This window comes from Camelus bactrianus, chromosome 13, assembly GCF_048773025.1.
Source record: "Camelus bactrianus isolate YW-2024 breed Bactrian camel chromosome 13, ASM4877302v1, whole genome shotgun sequence".
Classification (NCBI taxonomy): Eukaryota; Metazoa; Chordata; class Mammalia; order Artiodactyla; family Camelidae; genus Camelus; species Camelus bactrianus.
The window spans coordinates 73616703-73644335 of record NC_133551.1 but is presented as its reverse complement, the minus strand read 5'-3'; the positions used below and the strand labels follow the sequence as shown (position 1 = coordinate 73644335).

Sequence of the window (27633 nt, the reverse complement as noted above, 5' to 3'; positions counted from 1 at the left end):
TAACATGCCCCGGGCCCCGGGGTGACAGCCACCAAGCTGGCCAAGAGAAAGACAGCAGTGCTTCTGGCTCCCTCAAAGCCACCTCCTCCGTGTCCCAAGAGGGACTAGGGAATGTCAGCCTATCTGTCCCCACCTACTTGTTCAGGCCCGCTCTGTGCAGCTACCACCTCAGCACCGGGGCTCAGGGCCATGCGGGGGCCCCCAGGACAGCCTGTCAGGGAGAAAAGACCAGCTCGCAGGAACGGGCTGGGGGTCTGGAGGCGCCCTGAGCTCACCTTGTTTGTTTGCGAGGATACTCCGGAGACCAAAGATCTGGGCCACCAGGATGCCGATGGTGATGAAGAGCTGGGGCACCACCCCCAGGGCCCCCCTCAGGTTCTTGGGGGCCAGCTCCCCTAAGTACATAGGGACGACATTGGAAGACAGGCCTGGGAGGGGGTTGAAATAAAGACACGATCAGGAAACACTAGGCTGGCGGGGACAAGCTGTGTCTTCAAACACGTTTCTTCTGACGCAGCAGTCACATTAATGGGGCTGAGAGATTCTCAAAACCGCAGGAGTAAGCAAACACCTCTTTTCAATTCTTAGTCCTTTAAACTTTAAGAGAAAATATTCTGAGCAAAGAAGCTCATGGACAGAGCCCTTGCTTCTGGACTGGTGTCACCTGGGGACACAGGCCACCAGGACCTCAGTCAGGTCTTCCTGGTAAATATTGATTAATCCAATGCCTATGAGCAAAAGCTCTTGGGAAGTGTCAATAATTGTAAGAATGTAAAGGTGTCCTGAGGCCAGAAAGCCGAAGAGCTGCTGACTTGCAGTTCTGCTTGTCTGACAGCAAAGGTCAGGATTCTAAACTGCCATTCTTTATCTATTAGAGCCTAGCATTTCTTTGTTGGAATCAACTCTGAATTGTTGGGACGCTGACAGAAACGGGTCTGCACTTGCCCTCTGCTGACAACTTCCAGGAATTGCCTGTTTTTCATAAAGTCGAGCCCGGCTGCAGGGAAAACCCACAGGAGCCGGGCCGGCCGCCTCGGGGCTCTGACCCAGATGGCGGATAAGCGTCCGGGCGCTCGGGGAAAGCCAGCACGAAGGAGGTTGGCCAGGGGACCCTTCGTTCTCTCCTCGAAGTGGCCTCTTCTCTCTTTGGGAATTTTGCTTTTCCTTTAACTCCTCGACCCTGCAGTTTCTCGCCATTTCCCCCAACACCAGACTTCTTGATGTCTGTTTCTCAAAAACGTGTTCGACCCACAGTACAAAATACAGAAATACATTTTACCTCCAACTTGGTTCTCACATGTAGATAAAGAACTGAAACAGAAGTTTCAAAAGACAGTCCTTACTTTTGCTACCTGTGACACAGTCTACCCCAGTAGGAAAAAAAAAAAAAGAAAACGCTGCTCGCTAAACAGATGACCCCCCACCCCCCCACCCCACCCCCGCCGAGCTGGTCCTGACTTGCAGTATAGAAAACACTGAGGTAAAGGACTGGTTGGAGGGACCCCTCGGATTCTAAGATTCGGTCTTTCAAAGAACAGCTTTCTTCGCAGGAAACTCCACAGTGAAGGTCTGCCTGCTACCCACACACGGCCCCACCACGTGGGGCCTCGGGGTCTATTCACAGCAGAGATGTAGGAACAGCTTGACCCCATGCAGAACCTGCATGCTTCAGACACAGCCGACCGGCCCAGAGCCCAGGCACCCGTTCTCCACCCCCCTCGAGCGGCCTGAACCACAGAACAGTTTACCTGCACATGTTCCCACCAAGAGTCTGGCGACAACGATCATCTCAAACGACTCGGCGACTTTGCTGCACCCCATTAAGACCGCGGGCACGATGGAGAAGATGTTATTGAACAGCAAGGTTCCTTTTCTGCAGAGGACAAAATATCAGTTAGTTCGGCTTAAGGATTCACTCATTGGTTTAACAAATGTTTGTCCACTCAGGAACAGCGGTCGCTGCTGTGTTGTGAGTTTTGCTGTTGACCTAAGACTGACTCAGGTCAAGTGCATGGCCTGGTGTGGGAATATTCTCTGTGGGAGCTAATGTACGTGACCTGATGCAGAGGGCATCAGTGGTGGAGAACAGAGGGGAAGGTTCGCATATTACACTACAGTAGAGGGTTTTGCAACCATAAACTAACATGATTTCAGTGTAATCTTGAAACCCAGACTGGGTAAGGACATTAGAGGAAAGGTTTAGGCCAACCCCACTTAGCCACATAGATGCAAAAATCCTAAATAAATATTAGCAGATCGACTTCAACAGCATACATGAACATCTTGCCCAGTTAAAAACACTATATTAAAGATCACACTGGGGGAAAATATAGGATTATCAATTGAAGCAGCAAAAGAAGTCAATAAAATTTGAAACCCATTATGATTAAAAAAAAAAACCTTAACAAACTATAAAAATGAGGGAACTTACATAAACAGATAAAGGGTATCCCCTAGAAACCGACAACAAACATCAAACTTAATAAACCTTAAAAAGCACTCCCGTTTAAGTCAAGACTCGGGGTGGACTTGGGCCCTGGAGGGTCAGACAAAGGCAGAGGAAGAGCCTCTCTGGAGAGGCGACGCCCATCGGGCGCAGTCAAGGCCCCTGGGGCAGCGCCCTTAGGGAACACACAAGCAAGAGGCCGGACGCACAGACAGCCCAGTGTCAGACCTCAGGATTAGACAGAAGCTACAAAATATGTTTTAAAAGAGTAGTGTCATAAAATAAGGAATCAAAATGGTACTAAAGGAAGAACAAGAAACTATTTAAAACGAAAACTATCCAAAGCAATATCAAAAAAAAAAAAAAAAAAAAGACAGATTTTAAAAACAAACGAAAAAAACTTCTTGAAATGAAAAATTTAGTCACGGAAATAAAAAACACGTAGGTGAATTATGGCTGAGGAGAGGACGAATGAATGGAAAGGCATTGAGGAAGTTACATAGAAAGCAACAGAGAGAGAGAGAGAAGATGGGAAATATGAGAGGTTAAGATGTGGAGGATTACAATATCGTTACTCACAATAGCCAGAAGGTGGAAATAACCCAAATGTCCCTCAGTGAATGAATGGATAAGCTAAATGTGGTATATTCATACAAGAGAATGTTATTCAGCTTTAAAAAGGAAAGAAGTTCTGATACGGGCTACAGTATATAAACACCTTGAGGACATTAGGCTAAGTGAGCTAACCCAGCCACAAAAGGACAAACCTTGCATGATTCCATTCATATGAGGTCCCCAGAGTAGTCACATTCACAGAGACAGAAGGTCCAATGGTGACTTGGGGGGAGAGGAGAATGGGGAGTTACTGTTTCATGGGTACACAGTTTCCGTTTTGTAAAAGTTAGAGATGGATGATGGTGATGGTTTCACAACAATGTGAATCCATACACTTAAAAACTGGCTAAAATGGTGAATTTTATGTTACATATATTTTACCACAATTTTTTAAAAATAAATTTTTAAAGAAGTCAATAAAGCAGCAACAACAACACAAACATAGAGGAACCTCCAGAAGAAAGAATATAGAAAATGGAGGAGAGAAAATCTTTGTAGAAAAGATGGCTGAGAACTTTCCAGAACTGATGACAAAGACATGAAACCTCAGGCAAGGAACCACAGTGAGTTTTGAGGTAAATGAATCAGCCATAACTTGCTCATGAAAGGGAAGATGAAACAGTGAAAGGATATCAGTTTTCCTCAAATTAAATGATGCATCCAAAGCAATTCCAAGCAGAATCTTTTTTCAGGGATTTTGGTAAACTGATTTTAAGCCTAACACAGAAGAGTAAAGGAACGTGGATAACTAAGATAAGTTTGATTTTTTACATGGAAAAACATAATATAAAATTAGCTCTCTCTTACCACTTACCCACCATATACAACATAAAATTCCAAATCTCTCTGAGAAAAACAAAGCTGTAAAGTTATTTTTTAAATTATAGAAGACTATCCTTATGACATCGGGTAGGGAAGACTGTCTGAAGACAGAAAAGCAAAAAAAACATAAGTGAGAGTTAAATGTGACCACTTGAATATTTAAAGATTTCATATCAAAAAGATACTACATGTTTGATTAAAAAAACAAAACCAAACCAAACAACAACAAAAAGCAGCAGACTGAGAAGATACATGCCTGATAGGGTACAGTGTGAACGTTATTTGCACATGCTCAGAAGTGAAATTTCCTCCCAGCTGTGTCATCTTGGGTAAGTTACAGCACCTCTCTGTGCTGTAGGGCTTTTGTAAGGATTGGAGGAAGTAACATCCCCTAAAAGCACTTAGGACAGAGCCTGGCACGTAGGAACCTGGTATCAATCAATGGTTAGCTGCTACTGAGAGTTAAAAAACACTGACACATCTTTAAGAAAATCGTGGACGGCTGAATAGCACTTATCACATTCTCATGCAGACAGCTGGACTAGCCGCTGTCAGCTCCATCTGCAGACCAGACACCTGGTCCTCAAGGGACAGAGTGTCCTGCAGATCCCACTAAGGTTTGACCGATGTTCTGCCCCCTGGTGGTCAACAGGGAGAACTGCGAGTTCAACACCAACCTCCCAGGAGGACTTAAGGATCCCTCGATCGCTGAACCACATTTTGTGTGGTTTTATTCTCAGATTCTTTTTGAAAATGACTGGAGAAGGAACCGAGGTCTGGCCTTCACCCTTGAGATCACTAGATCTGTGACCGAGAACGGGAACTTGACCTCACCCAGCCTCCATGAGCTCACCCTGGAAGGGAGGGGCTTGGGAGGGAGGAATTCTTAAATTCCGTTCATAACAAGGCTGCCCTCTCCTGCCCATGAAATTTACCAGGGGAATGTGAGGTCTGAAGGATCTTTTTTGGAATCAAATATAGAATCTCGAATGCTTCTAGAATTAGGGGCCGGGATTCAAGCTCTGTCCTTGGCAATTCATGACACTCACAGTAAGCGTCACCTTCAGACCACAACGTTTCACACTGAAGGGGCTGACATTCATCTCAGCCAATTCAGAGCTTCACAGGAATTTAATTTGGGTAAAATTTTGCATGTTACTTGATCCCGAGGTAAAAGAACAGAGTAATTAGTTTGTGCTCATTTAGGAGAAGGAGTTCAAGAACACGAGGCTACAGTCAACCTTGGGCCTGAGTCTTGGCCATGCCATCTGGCGTTTGACTCATCCAAAGACCAAAAGGACGTTTTGGTAAGGAAAACCTCGAGACAAGAGAACTGCAGAAGCGGGAGTGAGTCCTGAGCCCTGAAGCACCCTCTGCTTGTCCCATGTCACTCCAGAGCCTGAGACCCGTCACCCACACCCACCTCCAGCCCTGAAGCCTCATGGCCTAAGTCCCCAGAAGGCACTTGGACAATACCTGGTCTTCTTAAGACCACAGCAGGAAACAAAAATCATCACCGCGGTCACGACCTAGTTTTGCCGTAACAATCTCTGCTCTCGGCCCAGGTTTTCAATGCTGAAGGGGTCTCTGAGTTTCAGTGAGTTGGAAATTCTTCCCTTACCTGCCTAATTTATTCACCAAGGGGCCGACCATGAGGGAGCCCAGGAAGCCTCCGAAGGGGAACATGGACACGGACACAGACCACAGCAAGGTCAAGGAAAACTCGCTCATGTATTCACCAATCCTGTCATAGTAGGTCTCGTTATAAAACGCTTTCATGAGCTGGAGAGCAGAGCAAAACAGAACACCAAATGCATTTGAGCTGGCTTTGCAGAAAGAACAATGTACATTATCAGGCCACCCAATGGGATGACTTGGGCACACGGGTATCCACATTATCAAGTGGAGGAGAGGGAGTGAGGATTAACAGCAATGAGCAGGGGGCACCCAGGGGGAGGGCGCTGAGGCCTCTAAGAGGCAAACTGCCCAGGATGTTTCTAGCGCCAGGAAGGAGTGACTCCAGCCTTCCAATCAAGGAATCAATGTTGGATGACCCCTGCCCCTCCAGATGCCTCTATGGACTGCAAGGCTATGGAAGATCAGAGCCCCCCAGAGCGACCCCCCACCGTGTGTCCAGCCAGGCCTGGCTCTCCATGAGAAGCTGAGGCTTGGGGACCCCATGTATCCCCTGTCCCCATGCCTGCAAGTCCCCTGGGGCCGGGGCTGTGTGTCTCCTGGTGTTTCCAACTCCTTCATGTGAGGCCCCCTCGTGTGTCCCCCGTGTGTGTGCAGTCCCACCCTGGCGGCCACACCTGGGCACCGGCTGCTCCAAACCCACCCTCCTGTTCACTGGGGGCTGTGTCCCACCCACCACAATGACCCACCTCGGCAGGAGAGTTAATAGCGGCCACGTTGTACCCATACTGGAAGGACGACCCAAAGGCAGCGATCAGCGTCGCCAAGGCAAGCACGGGTGTCAGCCTCTGTGGGAGGAGAGATCACGGCGTGAGGTCGGGGAGCAGCCCGGGGTTCCAGGGGACTCCTGATTTACTCAGGTCTTGTGGAAAGACGGCCGAAATGGGGTCTGAAGATCCGAGGTCTTTCACCGGCTCCCTGTCTTGAAACTTACCCTCCACTCACCTTGGGATGACAAAAGTAGGGGGAGCAGGTGACAAAAGGGGGAGTGGGTGCTGTGCCCGGGGGGAAGGCGGGTTCCAGGGCTGCTGCTGCACTGTGTTTTCTAAAGGCAGGGGGTCCGCAAGTACGCACACCGCCACCTCACCCCCTCCACCCCTACCCCCGCAAGTCCCACCTAAATGTAGTACAGGACCAGCTTAGCTCGCCTCCTGAAGCGCTCTGGGTGTTCATTCATTCATTCATTCACTCATTCGTTCAACATACTGTGAGCCAGGCATTGTTCTATGTTCTAGGTACTAGGATATAGTGGAGAGTAAAACAGAGACCCCTCCCCCATAGCTGTTTCTATTGCTTGATTGATTTCTATTGATTAAACTTTCTCCTTTTCTGGGGGGTGGGTGTAGCCCAGTGGTAGAGTGCATGCTTAACACGTGCAAGGTCCTGGATTCAATCCCAGGACCTCCATTTAAGGAAAAAAAAAATCTCTTCTAAGTCTCTTCCCAGTAAATGATTAACTCTAAGTGCAATGGGCGTCTTCATCCCCACTATGGGTGCAACTCTGACGCTCTGCTGTGATGGGTCTTGAGGTCTGAAGTCCTTATCAGGCTGTAGAATCTCTAAGCCTGGATCCCATAATTCACCTTCTGTTCTTTGGTTTCCTACTTAGATTGAAGCCACAGGCACGTTCTATGGACCTGCAGGAATCAGGGCTCAGCCTTGGTGGAAATAGCAGAGATACTTTCACTGACCTTGCTGGTCCGAATGTCTTCAATCTTATGAAACAAAATTCTTGTTAAGGAGGGAAAAGAAAAATTTAACATAAAATTTTCTGTCATTTGAGCCACTGTCGCCCTCCCTTTTAGTGTGTGTGGGTGTCTGCAGTAACCATTAACTAGATCCCCTTAGAAGACACAGGAATGTCTACTTGCAAAAAAGAAAAAAAAAAAAAAAAGAAAGAAAGAAAGGAAGGAAGGAAGAAAGCATTTCTTCCTGGCACTAACAAGACAAATCCTTAGGAGATAACATTCCTTTCTCAATCCTGTAAAGGGTCACAATTACCCACTTCTAGCCTTGTTAGACTGTGTAAACTGTCAATGTGTTACTTTGATGTAAATAAATAACCCTTTGTCTCAAAAATTTACAAACCTGTGCTTTGACTTCTAACAGGTGGAACAGTCCTCAGAGCCTTCCGAAAGACTGTCTCCCAGGTTATAATCCTCAGGATGGCTTGAATAAAAATTTCCATTTCTTTCTTAGATTGACTGCTGATTAATTTTTCATGGACAAAATTCATTAAACAAATGTTTATTGACAGCTGACTGTGATCTGGGTACCAGGCTACAGTCTGGTGAGCCAAACGGCTGCTCTCGAGAAGATTGTGCTCCAATGGGAAAGATACTTTTTTTAACTACATAATAATTTTTAAAGTTTTTTAGAATTCTTATTTTTTATTCAAGTGTAGTCAATATACAACGTTCGTGTCAGGTGTACAGCAAAGCGATTCAGTTCTGCATATACATTTCTTTTCAGATTCTTTTCCATTACTAATTACAAGAAATTGAATATAGTTCCCTGTGCTGCACAGTAGATCCTTATTGTTTATCTATTTTATATATAGTGACGTGTATATGTGAATCCTAAACTCCTAATCTATCTCTCCCTTTCCCCCCGGGTAACCACAGTTTGTTTTCTAAAAACTACATAATAATGTATTAAACTAGAACTGTAGTAAATTCTACGAAGAAAATCCACGGACGTGGTTAAGAAGTGGAGTCAGGAAAGCGACTGAGAGAGGCTGGGGGTTTGGGTAGGGGGAGCGGCTGTGGCAGGCGTGAGGAGTGCCAGTTTTGAGGACTATTTAGGAAGGAAAATCAAAGGGTTTGAAACCCTGTGAGAACAATGAAAATCAAACCCACAATATGATACCACATCTCACTCACTAGGATGGTTAAAACCAGGAAGACAGAGAATACTACTAACTGATGAGGATGTGGTGAAAACTGAAACCCTCTCATCTTGCTGATGGGAATGGAAACGGGGCAGCCACCTTGGCAAAGTCTGGTAGTTCCTCAGAAAGTTAAACAGAGTGTAACCATGTGGCCCAGCAATTCTACTCCTAGGCGTACACGCTGGAGGATGAAAACATACGTTCACACAACTTTGATCACAAATGCTTACAGCGGTATTATGCATAATAGCCAAAACATGGGAACAACCCAAATGGCCATGCTGATAAACAAAACATGGGATGCCCGCACAACGGAATATTTTTCGGTCATGAAAAGGAACGAAGCACTGACACCTGCTACAAAGTGGATGAGCCTTGAGAACAGGCTGAGTGAACAAAGCCAGTCACAGGAGACCGTCTATTGTCTGGTCCCATCATCTATGTGAAGTGCCCAGAACAGGCAGATCCACAGAGACAGACGATAAATCAACGGTTGCCTAGGGTTGGGGGAGAAGGGAGGGGGATGGGGGAAATGCAGAGTGATGGCCAGTGGGCACGGGGCTTCTTTCCGGGGTGATGAAAATATTCTAAAATTGATTGTGGGAATGGTTAGACATGTCAGAGGATCGCTGAATTGTATACATGAGTGAATTGTATGATCTGTGGGTTACATTCTCGATAAAGTAACTACATAAAAAAGGCATGGAAGAGAAAGCCAGGGCTCAAGCTTTCTTTTTCTTTCCTTTTTAAAAAAAATTTTTTTGAAGAGTGATTTATTTATTTAGTTAGTTAGTTTTAGGTTTTTTTAGGAGGGGAGGTAATTAGATTTATTTACTTATTTTTCTAATTTTATATATATATATATATATATATATATATATATATATATAAAATTGAAGTATAATCAGTTTACAATGTGTCCATTTCTGGTTTACAGCACAATACTTCAGTCATATAGGAATGTATATATATTCATTTTCATATTCTTTTTCACCATGTTATAAGATATTGAACATGGTTCCCTGTGCTAAACAGTATAAACTTGTTGTTTATCCAGTTTATATATATTAGTTAGTACATGCAAATCTCAAACTCCCAGTTTATCCCTTCCCATCCCCTTCCCCCTCTGGTAACCAAGTTTGCTTTCTATGTCTGTGAGTCTGCTTCTGTTTTGTAAATAAGTTTGTCTTTTTTTTTTTTTTTTCAGATTCCACATATAAGTGATACCAAATGGTATTTTTCTTTCTCTTTCTGGCTTACTTTACTTAGAATAACATTCTTCAGGTCCATGCATGTTGCTGCAAATGGCATTATTTTATTCTTTTTTATGGCTGAGTAGTATTCCATTGTATAAATATACCACAGTTGCTTTATCCAGTCATCTGTCGATGGACATTTAAGTTGTTTCCATGTCTTGGCTATTGTAAATAGTGCTGCTTTGAACATTGTGGAGCATGTGTCTTTTTGAATTAAGGTTCCCTCTGGATATATACCCAGGAGTGGGATTGCTGGGTCATATGACTGATTGATTGATTTTTAGGGGCCCTGGGGATGGAACCCAGGACCTCATGCATGCTAAGCATGTGCTTTACCACTTGAACTATACCGTCTCCACCTTTTTATTTTTCCTTTTCTTTCCCTCCTTCCCTCCCTCTTCTTTCCTCCCTTCCTTTCTCTCTCTCTCTTTCCTCCCTTCCTTTCTTTCTTTCTTTCTTTCTTTCTTTCTTTCTTTCTTTCTTTCTCTCTTTCTCTCTTTCTCTCTTTCTCTCTTTCTTTTTCTTTCCAGGAGGGGAAAAAAAGAGTTTGGTACTAGGCTGGATTAGGGCATGAGGGAGAGGAAGGGGCCAAAGATGATGTCCAGGTCTCTGGCCAGCTTGTTAAAATGATAAATGGCTCAGTGGCCTCAACACACGAATGAGAGGGGGCCCCTTCTGAGACCAGAGGGGAGCAGTGGCTGTGAGCTGTGCTTTTGGGAGAAACCAGGAGCCACATCTCTCATGCCTACAGTTACCTGGCTTCCTGTTTTTCAAAAGGCTGAAAACATCATGAGACTTTAGTAAAATAACCACCTTCAGGGCTAGCCTTCTGATAGGGTGTGACTCAAGGCTGCTGAGAAGACAGCCCCACCCAAACCATTTCTGTTAAGAATTTGTTTCCAATTTCCATTTCTACCACCAGAGAGACACTCTCGGTCTAAGACTTTTCCTGGCCAGGAATCTCCAATCAGAATGCAAATATCCCCGGAAAAGTGAGTTCCTATGAATCATGGACACTCTAAGTCACTTTATCACAGTATGGAATGAACCCAAAGCTTCACAAACAGACCCTGAGGTCTGAGTGCTGAGGGGAGAGAGGAGAGACAAACGCCCTAACACTTTAAAGCCCAAGGTGCCTCGTTGCTGTGGGGCTTTGGAGCAAGGGATCAAATATTGCCTCTCCTGCTGCTAGCTGTGTGGTCTTAGGCCAGCTACGAAACATCTCTGTGCCTCCATTCCTTCATTTGTAAAATGGGGGCAATGATACTGCTTCTCACAGGATGGATGTGGGGAGTTCATACATGTGAAACACTTAGACGGCCAGCTTGTAGGACATGTGACAAGTGTTACCCACTACATCACAGGTTTGCTATTATTATTAACTATTAACAGTGAGGACCCAGAGGGGAAGTTACTTGCTCAGCAGCACTAAATTGGTTGGTGGCGGAAGCACTCCACAAAAAAACTGTCTTTTCACTTTCTGAAGCGTTTTGGCATTAAAAAAAAAAAAATCCCGTTTTATTTTTTTTCTTTCAGGCCACGAGTCCTATTTTCCTGGCAGAAAGTCACTGATGCACACCAGGTTCTTGCCTTTTCTCTTTACATATGAGGAACCCAAAGACCAGTGAGGCGGTGGTCACAAAGCCAACCCCTGGGGGACAGAGCTGGCCCCTGCCCACTAGCCTGAGCCCCTGGCAACCCAGCCTCTGTGGCCTGAGACAGCCCCTCCCCTTCTCCTCGGCTTCTAAATCCTTCCTGGGGTTCACTTCACATTTGCAGATTCTTACAGTCACTGTCGGAATAGCTCTGTTTTGATGTCTCCCAGGAGACTCAGCACCTATTTACCCAGAGGGGCGGGAACGCCCTCAGGCACCTGGGAAAGGGCAGCCTGCTCCCACCTGGCCCTGGGGGAGGCTTTCTTCCTCGGGGAATCTTGGGGGGCAAGTAGCTGGGATCAGCCCGTACCTTTTGCTTACGACCGTTTAATCATCTCCTTTCAAAAAGTATTTTTTTCAGGGATCACCTCCTGAGGCGTTTCCATTCTGCAGCTGCGCCGGCAGGCACAGCTGGGCGGTGCATTTCTCTTGGAAGAGGGGACACAGACCAGACCAGGGCCTCCCCTGCCCCCCCGGAACTCCTGCATTCTCATTACCTCACAGTTCCTTCTCAATAAAACAGAGGAGCTAACATTTGACCTTGCACTTTCTTGTTCTCATGAGGTCAAACAAGACAATCCCATGTGAAGTTACGCACTGACCCTGATCCCTACAGCAGCCCCTCTCACTGGCGAGAGTGCCGCTGGCATCCAGTGAGTAGCCACCAGGGATGCTGCTACACACCCCACAGCACCCAGGCCAGCCCCTCCAGCAAAGATCCATCAGCCCCAAATGTCGGTAGTGCCCTGCTCTAAAGGATGATTTAAAAAAAAAAGTGATAATATTTAATAGGAACCTGCTCTGCGCCACGTAATTGACATACATTACCTCGCTTAACTGTTCGGGCAGCCCTCTGAGGCAGTATCATCATCATTCCCATTTTATAGATGAGAAAACTGAGGCACAGAGCAGTTAAATCACTTGCCCAAAGTGTGGGGAGGGGGGAAGGGCTAAATTAGGAGTTTGGGATTAATTTATATTCACTACCACACATAAAATAGACAACAAGGACCTACTGTAGAGCACAGGAACTATATTCAGTATCTTGTAATAACCTATAATAGAAAAAAATCTGAAAAAGAATACATATATGTTAAAAAAATAATAACTTGCCCTAGTTCCCACAGCTAGAATAGGATGGAGCAGGAATGAATCCCAGGTATTTCTACCTCTCAAATCTGCTCTTAATCTATAAGCTACAGAGCATGTGTCCAACTTGCCTATGGCAAGGGTCTCATCTCCACGACTGAATAAATAATAATTTGCAAAATAGGTACCTCCCACCATCAACATAAGCAGATGCTGTTGTGATGAATAAAACGCAAATTTCTTAAGTGTTAATAAATTTATATTACCTCTCTGTCCTTATGCATTTTCCTCAATTAAGAGACTCTAAAAGTACAAGGGTAATTATATGGAGGGCAGGGTGGGTGAGGAGAGGTCCGGAAAAATCTTTTGTCTCTAAAAAAATGGAGTCTCATTATCTAAGAGAGAGGAAATCTCTGTTCCAGATTTGTGTTGAATTCAAATCCTGCAACATCTTTTCTGAGCCTATCTTCTTTTCCTGCTGGCTTAGCCACTTACCTATGGAAAAGGTTAGTTAAAATGCTCCGAAGGGGTGGTGGGCACAGGCAATGACGGAGCATGTGCTTAGCATGCACAAGGTCTTGGGTTCAATCCCTGCTGCTTCCATTAAAAAAATTTTTTTAATAAAAATAAAATGCGCTGAAGCCAAAATCAAAACAAATCAAAAAACATCTCACAAGCAACATGTAAGGATTCTGTTGATGGTTTTACAATCCTTTCACCCCAAATTCTTACGGTTAAAGGAGGATGTGACAAATTAGACCTTTGTCTCATCCATTCAGTTCCAGGTACTTTTAAGAGTTGTTCCAGGAGACTGATTCCCAAAGAACCTCTAAATCTACATGTCTCTAAAGCTCTCCTCTCTCTAGTCCCTGTAAGAGACCAGCTGCTGGGTGAACTTGGCGGGGGTAGGTGCCCTCAACGGTCCTCCGGTGCACAGAGCTCCCAAGAGCATCCCCTACAGCGCTGAACAGGTCCTGCGGCGGGGCTGCTCCCCGCTGCCTCCCTGGCCAGCACACTTACCCCGTCCCTCTTGACTGAATCCTGTTGCTCCATCTTTGCTCTGGAAGCGCAGACTGCTGCTTACTTCCCTTCAGCCAAATTAGCAAATGCACTGAATGGCAAGAGAAGACATTCCGGCTGTACTTTGGCCAGGCCAGGTAACAGCCAATAGCATTTTTATAGGCAGTCTAAGGCGGAATAACCCTTTCGGGAACCCAGAGGTTTGCCTTGTTTTCACTTCTTCTTTCAAGCGAGATGTCTGGGGTCTAGCTCAGCAAGCGGGCACCCCCCAGGGACTGCAGGCACCGTGCCTTCCTGATTGGGACAGTCTGCGGCGTTTCCTTACTGCGAAAGCCTCCACCAGTCAGGCTCGTGGTGAGTGACTGGAGGGGTTATTTCTGTCACAAACACATGGAAGGCAACAGGTGCCACCAACCCTACAACACACCAGGTAACAAGGGGGCAAGAGATGGGGTCATGAGAGGCTTCTCAGCAGTGGTCCTTGCCAGGAAGCCTGCAGCCAAGTCTCTCTACTGAAGAGTGGGCTTTGGCCCAAATTACCACGCAACACTTTCTCAGAAAGTCTCTTATTTTCCTTTTTAAGGAACTCAGGCTGGCTCTAAGACGCTGCTTTCTGTGTAATCATCACTATTGCAAAAGCAGTGAATATTTCAAATCCCTTTATCTGCAGGGCAAGGAAAGTGAGTCACAGCTGCTTGACTGGGTCCTTTACGCATGGCCAGGCCACCGCCGGCCCCCTGTGCTCAGCACGTGTCCCGCTGCCATGGGGCACACCAGCTCAAGTGGCCAAAATCCAGAGCAAAGTCCCACAAGGCCCATCGTCTTTCGTCTTTACAGGGCATGTTCCGTTTTATTTGCTGTGGCACAAAGCCAGTGAATGTAGTCACAACTTTCCCTTGTTCACCTTCAAATAACTGTTAACTGGGGGCCCCCGTGTATCTGGCACTAGTCTGGGCATCAGTGGCAAACTCAGGAGTTGTGAGCAGGTGACCGTGGGGAAGGCTGTGAGGAGGGTGACAGTGCAATGGCCCTTGTGTCTGTGTGTGTGTTGGGGCGTCCTTACATCCCCAATCTTGGGGCGGTGGGGGTGGGTGACGGGGATGGACCATATCTTTTCTCTAACTTCTTCCTGTTCTTTTCCTTCTGTGTCCTGACACAGCGATTTCCAACTAAGATTTGGCAAGACCAGAGGTTTCCAGTTATTTCAAAGCGTTTTGAAAGATTTTCCAAAGAAAAGGCACTTTAGTGGGGGAGGGGTGGTGAGAACCCACTACTGGGGAGTGGAAGGGAGAGTACAGTTGGCGTAAACAAAAAGAAACGTCAAAAGTTTGCAGTCCTCGGCCATCGCCAGGCCCAGAGAAAATCAAGAGACCCGCCCTTGGCCCAGATCTCCCACTGCGCGCCCTGCGGCCGCGCCCGGCCCCGCGCCCACCTGGATGGTCGGGAGCCGCCGGCGGCCCAGGCCCGAGCCCGGGGGTGCTGTGTGTCCGGGCAGCGGGGAGCCGCAGTACCTGGCTCCTGCCAGACCAGGATCCAGGCACAGCCTCGGCGTCACCAACGCCTCCGCGGCGGCAGGAGGGGAGCGCGAGCGGGAGAGAACGCGGGGGCCTGGGCCGCGGGGCCGCTCCTTGGCCGCCCGCACGCCTGCCCGGGACCCTACAGCCCCTGCCGCGGGCGCCTGGGGCGCCGGAGGGCCTGGAGCAGAAGGGAATGGGCCCAGATGCTTGGGGACTGCCCCTGCCCAGGTCCTTCGTGTCCCCTGCAGGGTCCTTCCCGGCCCCGGGACCGGGCACAGCAGCCTCTGGGCTTCGCGCCGCCATTAGGCCCCTCTGGGGGTCCTTCGCGCGCCCAGGGATCTGGGGGCTCAGGACGAGGAGCGGCCCACTGATGGGAGGCAGGGACTGCCCCTGCTGGGGGGTCCTTCCTGACCTGGCCCCCGGCTGACCCGAGGTGTGCGGCCTGGGCTCACCCACTGCAAGCATTAAAAAAAAATTGGGGGGGGGGAGATAATTAGGTTTATTTATTATTTTTCTAATGGAGAAATGTACGCGAGCATTTTAGTGGATTGAACCCAGGACCTGGTGGGTGCTTAGCGTGAGCTCTGCTGTGGAGCTGTACCCTCCCGGCTGCAAGTACCTTTTCAGTTTTCTGAACTTTCCATGTTTATAACCCAAGGGAACTGAAAAACAGAGGTGGGGGCGGTTCTCATTCCCATCACTGGTCCTCGCCCTCCCCGCCCTGCCCTCCTCTCAGTCCTGTCTGGACTACAAAGGGAACCTGCCTATTGAAACCTGTTTTTGCCTTGGGTTTAAAATGACGAGAATAAACAGCACTGATTAACCCAAGGACATTCTGGCTAATTGCACATAGCAGGCCAAGGTGTGTCACAGGAACACGTACTGATGTTTCCAAGAAACTGGCCTGTGTTTGAAACTACCTCTGTTGAGAACCAAAGAATCCCTTGTAACGTAAAAGGAAAGTGGACAGACCCGGATCCCACCAGGGCCTTCCTGACGGTCTCTCCCCCACCTTCCAGACAGTTTGATTCATTACAGGGAAATTATATTAGGATTTTATCATTTGATGGAGAACGGAACAGAAGCCCAGTTTCCCTCTTTCTCAGAGGGCGCTGATTTAGGTTCCCTGGAACCTCTCACAGCGGAGAAGGTGCTTGTCAGGAAACCTGGCTTGCCAAGGATTCTGACACGAGGACTCGGGTCCCAGATCTCAATTCTGGAATCCTTATTATTAACATAAAATGTAAATAGGTAGGAACACAATTTTAGGAGACTTAGAATCTGAAAACAGTGGTTATTCTGGGATGAGAGATTTATGGATGATTTTAATTCTAACATGTATTTACATTTATATTTTCTGAATCTACTACTCTGTTAGATGGAGGATACAACAGGGTGGAAAAAAAATAGCCTTGTCCCCATGCAGCTTAGACTCTAGTTGAGAAAACAGAATTTAGTCAGATTGATGAAATTATAACTATAAAAGGACTCTAAAGAAGGAAGTCGGGGTGGGTGTTGGTCAGGGAAGGCTTCCCTAGAAAAGGGACCTTGACTATATATAAAATAGATAAACAAAACTGTGCTGTACATCGGAAACTGACACAACAGTGTAACCTGATTATAACTCAATCAAAATAAACAAAATAAAACAAAATAGATAAACAACAAATTTCTACTGTACAGCACAGGGAACTATATTCAGTATCTTGTGTACCACCTATGATGAAAAAGAATATGAAAGGGAATGTATGTATGTATGTGTATGACTAAAACAGTGCTGTACACCAGAAGGGGATGCAATATTGTAAACTGACTATATCTCAGTTAAAAAAAAAGACAGAGAAAGAAAAGTGAGCTTGAGCTGAGATGGGAAGGAGGGATGAGAAGAGTTTACCTAAGCAAATGGGGCTGGGGATGGGATGGTGGAGAGAGCCTTCTGGATAAGAAAAAGTACGTGCCAAGGCCCTGTGGTAGGAGAGAAATTGCAAGGTCAGTGCAGCTGAAGATCACAAAGCAGGGAGGAAGAGGAGACAGAGGAAGACGCTGGGAGGTGGGCAGGGCCAGACTCCATTTAGCACTTGTAGACCACGTTAAAGAGCTTGATTTTTGTTCTAGGAGCAGAGAGAAGGCACTGAGAGTCTTGGAGGGTGCTCAGATTCGTGTTTCTAAAAGTTCCCTGTGGCTGCCTAGAGGAGAACTGATGAGGGGACAAGAACCCAGCAGAGTTGGGGAAGAGGAGAGGGAGCAGGAATTCTTTGTTGTAGAGCAGGTGAAAGATGATGGTGACTTGGACCAGCGTGCTGGAAGGGATTAGAGAAGTAAATGCATTTGAGAGATATTTAGGATGTAAAATTGACAAAGCTTGGTGACTGACACCAAGGGGAATTAAGAGCTTTTTTTATTACTGCTGTAAAAAAAAACAAAAAATAAAGATGATCTTTCTGAAAATGAAGCATTCCCAAATTAAAAAAAAAAATGTATATAGGAAAATTTAACCAGAATGTAAGATGTTGAGTTAGCATCACAAAGCAGGTGGGCAAATCAGATCCCCGGGCTGTTCTGAGACCAAGCAAGGATACCAGGACTTCAAGTCACTGCTGGCTCATTTCTGTTAGGAATGATCTTGAATTTTAAAGTTTTGTCCCAGGCCTCTATTGTACAGACTGCTATGGCTCCCCCAACCCATCCCAAATCCATTTGCCCAGTCCCTCTTCAATAGTAATAGAACTGGAGGCAGGACCTGAGGCTGCCCGAAGGAAACCTGTGTTTCCCCATCACCCTTGCAGCTGGCATAGACACATATAAATTCTCTCTGATGGAGCGTTGAGAAGGTGTCATGCACTTGGCTTCTAAGAACCAAGCTCTCTTCCTTGTCCCTTTTGCCATCCTGATGCCCCAAGTGTGGATACCACCAGCTTGGACCATGTCACTGAGGCTACACAGGACAGAGCAACAAGATGGAAGGAGCTTGGGTCCCTTACCCTGTGGAGTGCCATTCCAGCCCAGACCACTACCTGGACTTCCCAAGGGAGGAAAAAAACAAAAAACAAAAAACACTCCTCTTTTTCATCTTCTGTCCCTTGCAGCTGAACCTAATTCTTACTGATGTAACCATGAAATATTTGCCTGAAAGTCTGTTAGGACAGAAAACCGGAAGGGACTCTCACCCTTAAAGAAGTTATGAAGACATTTTCATATAAATGTATTTGTTTGTTTTAATTGACTACAGCCTAAATCAGATTTTAAGTTGTGATTTTAAGCTCTCTCCTGAAAGCCAACGGCCTAAGGACCCTCGTTTTAAGGGGGAAGCGAGAACCCCCAGACTGCTGGGTGCACGTGTCAGTGGAGAGTGACCCAGGCTGCTGTTTCCACCAAGACTGCATTTGATTTCGTTTGTGCTCAGATTTAAAAATTGCATGGGATTCGAATGGTCTGCCCCAACTCTCTCTTCCCTTAAGCCTTATTATTTTCTAAGTGCCACGTGACAGAATGTGGGGTCCTCTAGGATCACATGTATTGCACTATAGCAGGGGTGTCTGCACAAAACGAGGCTGCAGCAAGGGTGCAGTGTGTGCGCAGATTGCTTGGTTGGAGGGAGGGGCAGGAAGGCAGGAACCAGCTCCCGGTCATCCCCCTGCTAGGCTCAGATGAGGAAGGGGTAATTAACAGGTCTCAGCATGCATCCAGCTCTCTGTGCAGGCAACGTCCCTGGTGCGAGGGTCCAGTAGGTTGACATAAGACTTCCCAAGCCCAGTGGGGCCAACCACACCTCACCAGGGCCTGCCTGGGTTCTGGCCATCAGAACCTAACTCTGCTACGTGGGTGGGAAGAGGGAGAACACATGCCTGATCTGAACTAAATTTCTTGCTCCACAGGCCAGTTCCAGACTCTGCCATCCATCATCGAATCAGGCCCAAGATTTTATCAGACGCCCCCAAGGGAGAAAGGCTGCGGATCTTGCTGACACACCTGGTGAGTAAATGCTGGAGAAGTTACAAGGTTCCTAAGTTTTCTTTCCAAGAACAGAATTTGACCTCACCTGTCAGAGTGCTTATGCACAAAAGGGAGTGACCCTTAGGTGTCAGGAACAGAATGCGTAAAAGCCAGGGGGTCACTAGGCTCCTCAGGGACCCGAGTGGCTTGTGATGGTTACACATTACCCTGGGTGGACAACCTTGTTTTCCCCAAACTGATTAAAAAAAATACAACAGAATTGACCATTTTTAGGTGTCTTCTTCAGTAGTGCTAAGTATGTTCATTGTTGCACAACCAATCTCTGGAACTTTCTGATCTTGCCAAACTAAGGCTCTGTATCCATCAAACGACAGCTCTGGCAGCCCCTACTCTACTTTAAGTTACTATGAACTTGACTATTTATTTGTTTCGTGTGAGTAGGATCATAGAGTATTTGTCTGTATTTTTTAATCTTAAAAAAATCTATTGTCTGTCAGGCATTTAATTTTTTTGTCCAACTATTTTATTTTTATTTTTAAATTTCAATTTTTAAATTTTTGGTGGGGGAGGTAATTGTAATTAGTTTTACTTATTTATTTATTTAATGGAGGTTCTGGGGATTGAACCCAGGACCTCCTGCATGCTAAGCACACACTCTCCAAGCATTTGTCTTTTTGACTGTCTTATCATAGTGTCCTCCAGGTTCATCCATGCCGTGAGCAAGAATGGGGAGAAACTGGAACTGTTGTCCGTGGCTGGTGGGAATGTAAAATAAGGCAGCTGCTGTGGAAAACAGGTTGGTGGTTCCTCTTCAAGAAGTTAAACCTAGAATTGCCATATGACTCAGCAATTCTACTCCTAGAGATAATTTAATTCCAAAAGATTTTTAAAAAAATACTCAAGCAAATGTATGTATATGCATATTCATTGCAACACTATCCCAATAGCCAGAAGGGGGAAACAGCCTGCATGTCCACCTGTGGATGCTTGGATAAACAAATTGTGACGTAGACACACAACAGAGTACGCCGCTGTGAAAAGAAATGAAGTCCTGATACGAGCTCCCAAGCCTGGAAACCTCATGCTAAGAGAAAGATGCCAGCACAAATCCGGAAAATGCGTATCCCATCGAAACAGAAAGCAGATTGGTGTTTGCCAGGGGCTGGGGGGAAGAAGGGAGTGAGGAGTGACTGCTTCACGGCTATGAGTTTTTCTTTGGGGGTGATGAAGATGTTTCAGAACCAGATGGAGTGGTGATTATACAACAGTTTGGATGTGCTAAACACCCCAGAATTGTATACTTTAAAAAGGTTAATTTGGGGGAACCCAAGGGAGGGCAAAGAAAACAAAACATATGTAATCCTAGTGGCTTCTGCTCTCATCCAGGTCTGGGTTCCCTAAGTCTAACCTGCACACAACTGAGGGCACGGGAAATAAGAATTTTAGGCAGTATGCAGGTAGATTAAAATTTTCTAATGGCTTTGTATTTATTTCAATAAGTATAAAAACATAACCGGCAAATCAAAATCATGATTTCACTTACATGTTTTCTTAAGGATGAGCCCACACTAAATATTCATGTAAAAAAGTGACTTCATTTAAAGAAAAAAGATTTTTAAAAAAGGTTAATTTTATGTCATGTGAATTTCTCCTTATAAAAGAAAGGGAATAAATGCTGAAATACTCTGTAATGGTGTCCCACTGCCCATCTCTTCCCGACTCGGTGGTTAGTGACCTCACGTTAATAGTGTTAAAAGACAATTTTCCAAAAAAGGTAAAAATTATGACTTTTTTCCTTCCAGGTTTGTTGAATAGAGTTGACATGCGGCACTGTGTGAGTTTAAGGGGTACAATATCATGATTTGACTTATGTCATGTAATGATCACCGCAGGGAGGTCAGTGATCATCCATCATCTCATACAGACACAAAAGAAAAGAAAAAGATTTTTCCCTTGTGACAAGAACTCTTAGGATCGACTCTCTTAACAATTTTCATATGTAACATTCAGCAGTGTTAATTATCTGTATCATGTTGTACGTTACATCCCTAATCCTTATTTCTCTCATAAGTCTGTACCTTTTGACCACCTTCATCCAATTCCCCCTCTCCCACCTCATCCCTGCCTCTGGCAACCACTATTCTGATCTCTTTTCCTATGAATTTGTTTGTTTGTTGTTCTTGAAGTATAATTGACCTACCACACTCTGTTAGTTTCTGGTGTGCAACAGAGTGATTCAATATTTCTATATGTTTCAAAGTGATCACCACGAGAAATCTAGTTATGATCTGCCCCCATACAGAGATGTCACATAGTTATTGGCTATATTCCCCACACTGTACATTTCATACCTGTGACTCATTTATTTTGTAACTGGGAGTTTCTACCTCCTAAACTCCCTCACCTACTTCTCTCATCCTCCCACCCTCCTCCCCTCTGGCAACTACCTGTTTGTTCTGTGTGTCTGCGGCTCTGATTCTCTTTTGGTATGGGTGTTCACTTGTCTTGTCTTTTAGATTCCACATAGAAATTTCATCCATGTTGTGGCAAATAGCAAGATTTCATTCTTTTTTGTGGCTCAGTAGTATTCCATTGTGTGTGTGTGTGTGTGTGTGTGTGTGTGTGTGTATGTGCGCATGTGTGTATACTACATCTTGTTTATCTATTCATGTATCAGCGGACACTTGGGTTGCTTCCATATCTTGGTTACTGTAAATAATGCTGCAGTGAACATAGTGGTGTATATATCTTTTCAAATTAGGGCTTTCATTTTCTTTGGCTAAATACCCAGAAGTGGACTTGCTGGATGATATGGTAGTGCTATTTTTAATTTTTTAAGGAACTTCCATATTGTTTTCCATAATGGTTGCACCAATTGACATTCACACCAATAGTGTACAGGGTTCCCTTTTCTCCACATCCTCACCACTGCTTGTTATTTGTTGTCTTTTTGATAGTAGCCACTCTGACACGTGTGAAGTGATATCTCATTGCGGTTTTGATTTGCATTTCCCTGAGGATTTATAATGTTGTGTATCTTCATGTGCCTGTTGGTCATCTGTATGTCTTTATAAAAATGTCTGTTTGGGTCCTCTGCCCATTTTTTAATCAGGTTTGTTTTGTTTTGTTTTGTTTTTAATGTTGAATTCTGTGAGTCCTAGCGTCAGTTACCTACAACCTGCAGAATTGTAAGCTCAAAGGTTTACAAGGGCACAGCCCTGTAGCGTCAGGAAGTTAAGTTATGTTGTGAACAGTGCAGGGCTTTCCACTGAAGCGGATGCTTTTCCCTGCAGTCGTCTGAAATCGCCCTCAGTGGGAGCATCAGCGGTGCCAGCAAAGGCTAGAAATCAATGCCTCCCCTCCCAGCCCGGCCTGTCGTTGAGCATTTGCAGCGCCCCACGGAACCGAGCACTACACGAGGCCCCAGGACCAGACAGCACAGCGTGCCTTTCCAACCTGGGACCCCGAGGGGCTCGTTAATGGAAGTCGGCAGCCCAGCGGGTGCTGCCCGGCCCCTCAAGTTCCCCTCAAAGCCAAACACGCAAGCATCAGCCCACACTCTTGAAGCCCCTGGAACCAGAGTTCCTCCAGGCCTCACAGGTCTGCGGACCGGCAGCAACCGCCTCACCTGGGAGCTTGTGAGAGATGCAGATTCTCGGACTCCACCCCAGACCCACTCAATCAGAACCTGCGTTTTAACCAGAACCCCCGGTGGTTCTGGCTCTCATGAAATCAGCGCACTGCTCTGTGCTTTTCCCGAATACGGTGTCAACGATTTGTCCCGAGACACCCAGCTCCGAGGTGTCCGGGACCTGTGCCCAGGACCTGGGCCCGGCCAGGGTGGACTTACCCCCAGGCTCGACACGGCGCCCCCCGTGCTTCCATCGTCACTCATCTGGGTGCTGCTTGGCTGACTTCAGACGGCACTCAGCTCCTGCCCTCCGCTGGCTCTGGACTCTCCCGTCTGCTTTTCCTCCCAAGATGGTGGGGCAGAGACAGGGCAGAGACAAACGCTGGCTACTGGTTTTTGAGAGGCTCTCCCAGGTGCAGGAGGCCCAGGCAAATCCAGGGACTGGCTGTGTGCCGGGGAGAAGAAAGGCTACCGAGAGTCTTAGAGGGGAGGAGGGCCTGCTCCCATCCCTGACCTAATGGTCGTGAGAAATTCCCCAAACACTTGTTAAATAGGGGCTGCCCAGGGAGAGGCAGTGTGAGATTTTCTCTTCCGGGGGCCATCCGGAGCGGGGCCTGGGGCGCTGGAAGCAGAGGGGCGGAACCAGCTGTGGGGGTGGGGCGGGGGTGGGGCGGGAGCAGGGACTCCTGAGTGGCCCTTGGGTTACACAAGAAAGATTCACTGATGCTAACGATAGCGGGGGCTCGTAGAGCTTGGCCCTGGCTCAGTCACGGTGCTGAGTGCCGGGTCTCATCTCAGCCTCAGTGTTATTTCTGTCTGAGGTGAAACGGAGACTAAGAGAGGTCACAATTTTTTGCCCAGAGTGACACAGTTCAGAAAGGCAGAGTCATCATTGACTCAGTTTCTTTCCTTCCGGAGACTCATCATTCACATACCTGGTTGTTGGGCTCACCTGTCTCTTCTGACCCCTTTCCTTGGACCATGGCTTGTCTGCCAAGACGCAGCTGAGTGAAGACATGAGTGCCCTCATCAGCATCACTTTACGACTCCCAGGAGACTGGTCCAGGGAGATGCAAAGTGCACGTATCAGCTGGAAAAAAAAAGCACAACATTAAGAGCTGTGGGTTGAGGTCTATTCAGGGTCTTACTGGAGCCTGGGAGACAGCCTCCCAGATAGCTCTGAGAGACTGCCCTGAAGAGGTATTAGAAGAGCCAGGACGTATATGAAAGTTTTTGGCTGGGAAATGCATGTAGTCAAGCATACATCTTGGTAAAAGATTACTGCTAATCACACAAAAAAAGCCGATCTCTCCAGTTAGTGATTTTAGTGCTTTGCTGTGTATGAGAAGGTGCAAGAATCTAGGGTCATCAAAATTCTTCCTTAGATATGCATCTGGACTGTCTAGGGGCCCATGTACCCAAAACACAGGATGTTTCACCCTGAATTCCTTTCAGGGTGTATTATAGGTCAGGGGCTAATAACTTGATCTTTGTAGGACTGGAATCGTGGGCAACATTTTTTTTGTTTCCACAAGTAACTTCTAGTTCTCTCCAAGAACTTCCAAGACACACTCAATGATTTTTTTTTTTTTTTTTGGATCTGTCTTCTAAAGCAAAGGAAACAAAAGCAAAAATAAACAAATGGGACCTAATTAAACTTAAAAGCTTTTGCACAGCAAAAGAAACCTTTGACGAAACAAAAAGATGACCCACTGAAGGGGGCTGCAAATGATATGACCAATAAGAGGTTAATATGCAACATACATAAAAAGCTCATACAACTCAACATCAAAAAAAATCAGACAACCTGATTCAAAAATGGGCAGAAGACCTGAATAGACATTTTCCCAAAGAGGACATGCAGATGGCCAACAGGCACATGGAGAGTTGTTCAATATCACTAATCATCAGGAAAATGCAAATCAAAACCCACAATGAGAGATGTCACCTCACACCCGTCAGAATGGCTGTCATCAAAAAGACCACAAATAACAAATGTTGGTGAGGATGTGGAGAAAAGGGAACCCTTGTACACTGTTGGTGGAAATGTAAATTGGTGCAGCCACTATGGAAAACAGCACGGAGGGTTCTCAAAAAACTAGAAGTAGAACTACCCTATGACCCAGCAATTCTACTCCTGGGTGTATATCTGAAAAAAAAAGAAACATACTAATTAGAAAAGATACATGCGTCCCAGTGTTCATAGCAGTATTATTTACAATTGCCAAGGCATGGAAGCAACCTAAGTGTTCATCAACAGATGACTGGATAAAAAAGATGTGATACACACACACACATGCACACCCCCCCCACAATGGAATACTACTCAGCTACGAAAAAGAATGAAAAATTGCCATTTGTAGCAACATAGACGGACCTAAAGGTATTATGCTTAGTGAAATAAGTCAGACAGATAAAGACAAATACTGTATTGTATCTCTTATATGTGGAATCTAAAAAAATACAACAAACTAGTAAATAGAACAAAAAAGAAGCAGACTCAGAGATACAGAGAACAAACTAGCAGTTACCAATGGGAAGAGGGGAGGGGAGAGGGGTAATGTAGGGGGAGGGGACTAAGAGTTACAAACAATTATGCATAAAGTAAGCTACAAGGATATGTTGTACAGCACGGGGGATGGAGCCAATATTTTTTATAACTATACATAGAGTATAACCTTTAAAAATTGTGAATCACAATTTTGTGCACCTCTAACTTATATATCAACTATATTTCAATTTTTTTTTAAAGCCACTAAACGTTTATTCCACTAAATGCCCCTCCTGCTCTGAGACCCCACTAGGGCCTCGTTGTGAGTGCTTTTCCGTACCCTGCAGGCAGTGCCCGGTTTGATTTTATCAAAAGGCAGGGCAGACTCTATGGGTCTGCGACCCGTGAGTCACTCGAGGCTCTGCTGAGAACGGCCACCTCATTTAGCCCCAGATGCGGTGAGTCAGTAAGCACTACTGTTACCTACTCACAGTGTCTTGACCCCATAGCACCAGGAAAACCTTTTCTTCATGGAGCCTGGATTCTGGATTCTGCTCTAATAAGTGATTCTGAGCTTTTTTTTAATTTTGTTTTTTGGTTTTTTTGAACCTACAGGCTTCATTCAGAGTGTGGCTTACTTCTTCCTCCCAAACTCCACCTTCTCAGATGTAAAAGGCGTTCAGCTGTAAGCCCAGGTGCGTGCTAGTCTGGCTCTAATTGGGAACAGGGCAGGCTCTGGGGAAACAGGCCCAGGAGAGTGGTCCCGGGAACGTCTGGTCTCTGCGGATACTGTGGCATCCAAGTGGTCTGCTTAGAATGCCACGGAGCAGAGGGAGGTGCCCTTCAAGGTGTCTGTTGGTTAAAGAAGCTGGAAGCCAGGCAGGAAGGGAAAAGGAAGGCTTTCCAGGGAGAGGGAACAGCATGGGATGATATGGAACAGCATTGTGATATTGTGATTTATAGTGGAAAAGTATGTATTTGGTCTTCCTCTGTTCCTGGCACATAGATCCTAAAATACTTGGAACTTCCTCAGCACTGAGAGTGTCTTTGTTATGTCAATGAGATGACTTTTGGATAAGCCCCTAGGTGAGCCAAGGATGGAGCTGGTGGCCAGCCCAGTGATTAGGGGGTTGGAACTTTCAGTCCGACCCCACCAACCTCCTGGGATGAGAGAGGGGCTGGAGGTTAAATCAGTTACCAACAGCCAATGATTTACTCAATCATGCAATGAAGCCTCCATAAAAACCTGAAAGGACAGGAGAGCATAGAGGCTTGGGGATAACTGAACTCAAAGGGCACGGACTCTCTGTGTCCTTTCCCCGCGCCTTGTCCTGCACATCTCTGCCCTCAGCTGTAATTTTGGGAACAGTCCTTTATCAGGTATGTCTCCCTCCGCCCCCCCCCCCCCGTTTCACTGAGACATACATCACAATATAAGTTGACGGCGTAGAGAATGAGGGCGATTTGCATATATTATGAAATGATTACAGTAGGTTAACAACCCTCATCCTACATGAATGTGTCTCTTGTAAATATTTCTCCTAGTTTGCGGCTCATCTTCTCGTTCTCTTCAAAGTTAATGTATTTTTAGCTTTACAAGATCCAGGAAGTGGAACAAAGAAACAAGCAGCATCTTTAAGAGCAAAGTTCCCAAGATGTAGCAATTAAAAAAAAAAAAAAAAGACTTGAAGGCAGGGCTGCACGGGCTGTGAAGTTCTGCACAAAACCAGGCAGCGGCTCCGAAGGCTGATTTTGGAAGGCTGCTCCCTTCAGAGAAGAGCCCTGGTGTGCCAGCGGTCCCGGGCTGCCAGGGAGCCTTAGCTGCCATCGCGGTGGGTCACGGGGCTGTGACAAAATCGTGCAGGAAGGGAGGCACAGTAGGTGGCCCAGTGCTGGAGTGTCTCACTTGTGCAAGTTTAGCCCCAAAGTGTGGGTCCTTGGAACTTGGATCTGTTGATCCTCATATGGGATGAGGCCTGGGAATCTGTATTCTAACCCTCCACCTCGTCCACAGACACCTGTGATTCTATCAGGCCAACTCAGGAGAAGCTGGCTATGCCAACCCGGCAGCCTCCTACGTGACCACATTTGCTCACAGAGAAGGGCCCAGACGTCGTCTCCAGGGCCCAACCTCACAGAAGGCTCTGGACCTGCGCCCCCACTAGCACAGGTCGGTCTGAGCCGCCCTGCCCCATCCTTCCTCCCCGCACATCCCCCTCAACACACACACATCATGGGCAATCAGTTCACCAAACACGCAAAAGAAAAATAATTCTTTTATTTAATTGAGAGCAGCAAGACTTTGGCCTTGACCCAGACGGTGAGGGTTTTCAGTACAACCTGCACGTGCAAAAAACCGCATGAGATGTTACTGTGGCGTGATGGGAAGTTTGAAGAAAGGTGTTTTCTTGTCGTGGGTGTATGACGAGCTGTCTGCACCCTCAGCCTGGGCCAAGTCCTCATCTTTATTGAAAAACAAACGCAGACAGAATCGACTCAGGAGCCCAAAGAGGCAGAAAGTGCGCAGGAGACCTGAGGAAAAGACCAAGCAC

General features: G+C 46.3%; 1 protein-coding gene and 1 long non-coding RNA gene across 7 annotated transcripts in view; one reads left to right on the top strand and one right to left on the bottom strand.

Moving 5' to 3' along the window:
* Positions 1-23875, bottom strand: part of SLC2A5 (solute carrier family 2 member 5) — a 29361-nt gene extending 5486 nt beyond the window's left edge. Inside the window, exons 1-6 of one of the 6 annotated variants that reach the window (XM_045518563.2) lie at positions 23526-23875; positions 22810-23035; positions 6268-6366; positions 5505-5665; positions 1749-1873; positions 276-428 (exon numbers count right to left, since the gene is read on the bottom strand). In XM_045518563.2, coding sequence (XP_045374519.1) covers positions 276-428; positions 1749-1873; positions 5505-5665; positions 6268-6366; positions 22810-22854 — 583 coding nt within the window. In that variant the 5' untranslated portion in view covers positions 22855-23035; positions 23526-23875. Of the gene's footprint in view, positions 1-275; positions 429-1748; positions 1874-5504; positions 5666-6267; positions 6367-13488; positions 13704-22809 lie in introns of those variants that run through there. The other 5 variants (XM_045518564.2, XM_010957587.3, XM_010957588.3 and 2 more) reach the window with 5 other exon arrangements.
* Positions 13708-20270, top strand: LOC105071002 (uncharacterized). Its single transcript, XR_835470.3, has 4 exons — positions 13708-13842; positions 18881-18977; positions 19652-19755; positions 19907-20270. It is a non-coding gene; the product is annotated as an uncharacterized LOC105071002 (long non-coding RNA).
* Positions 23876-27633: the final 3758 nt, after the last annotated feature.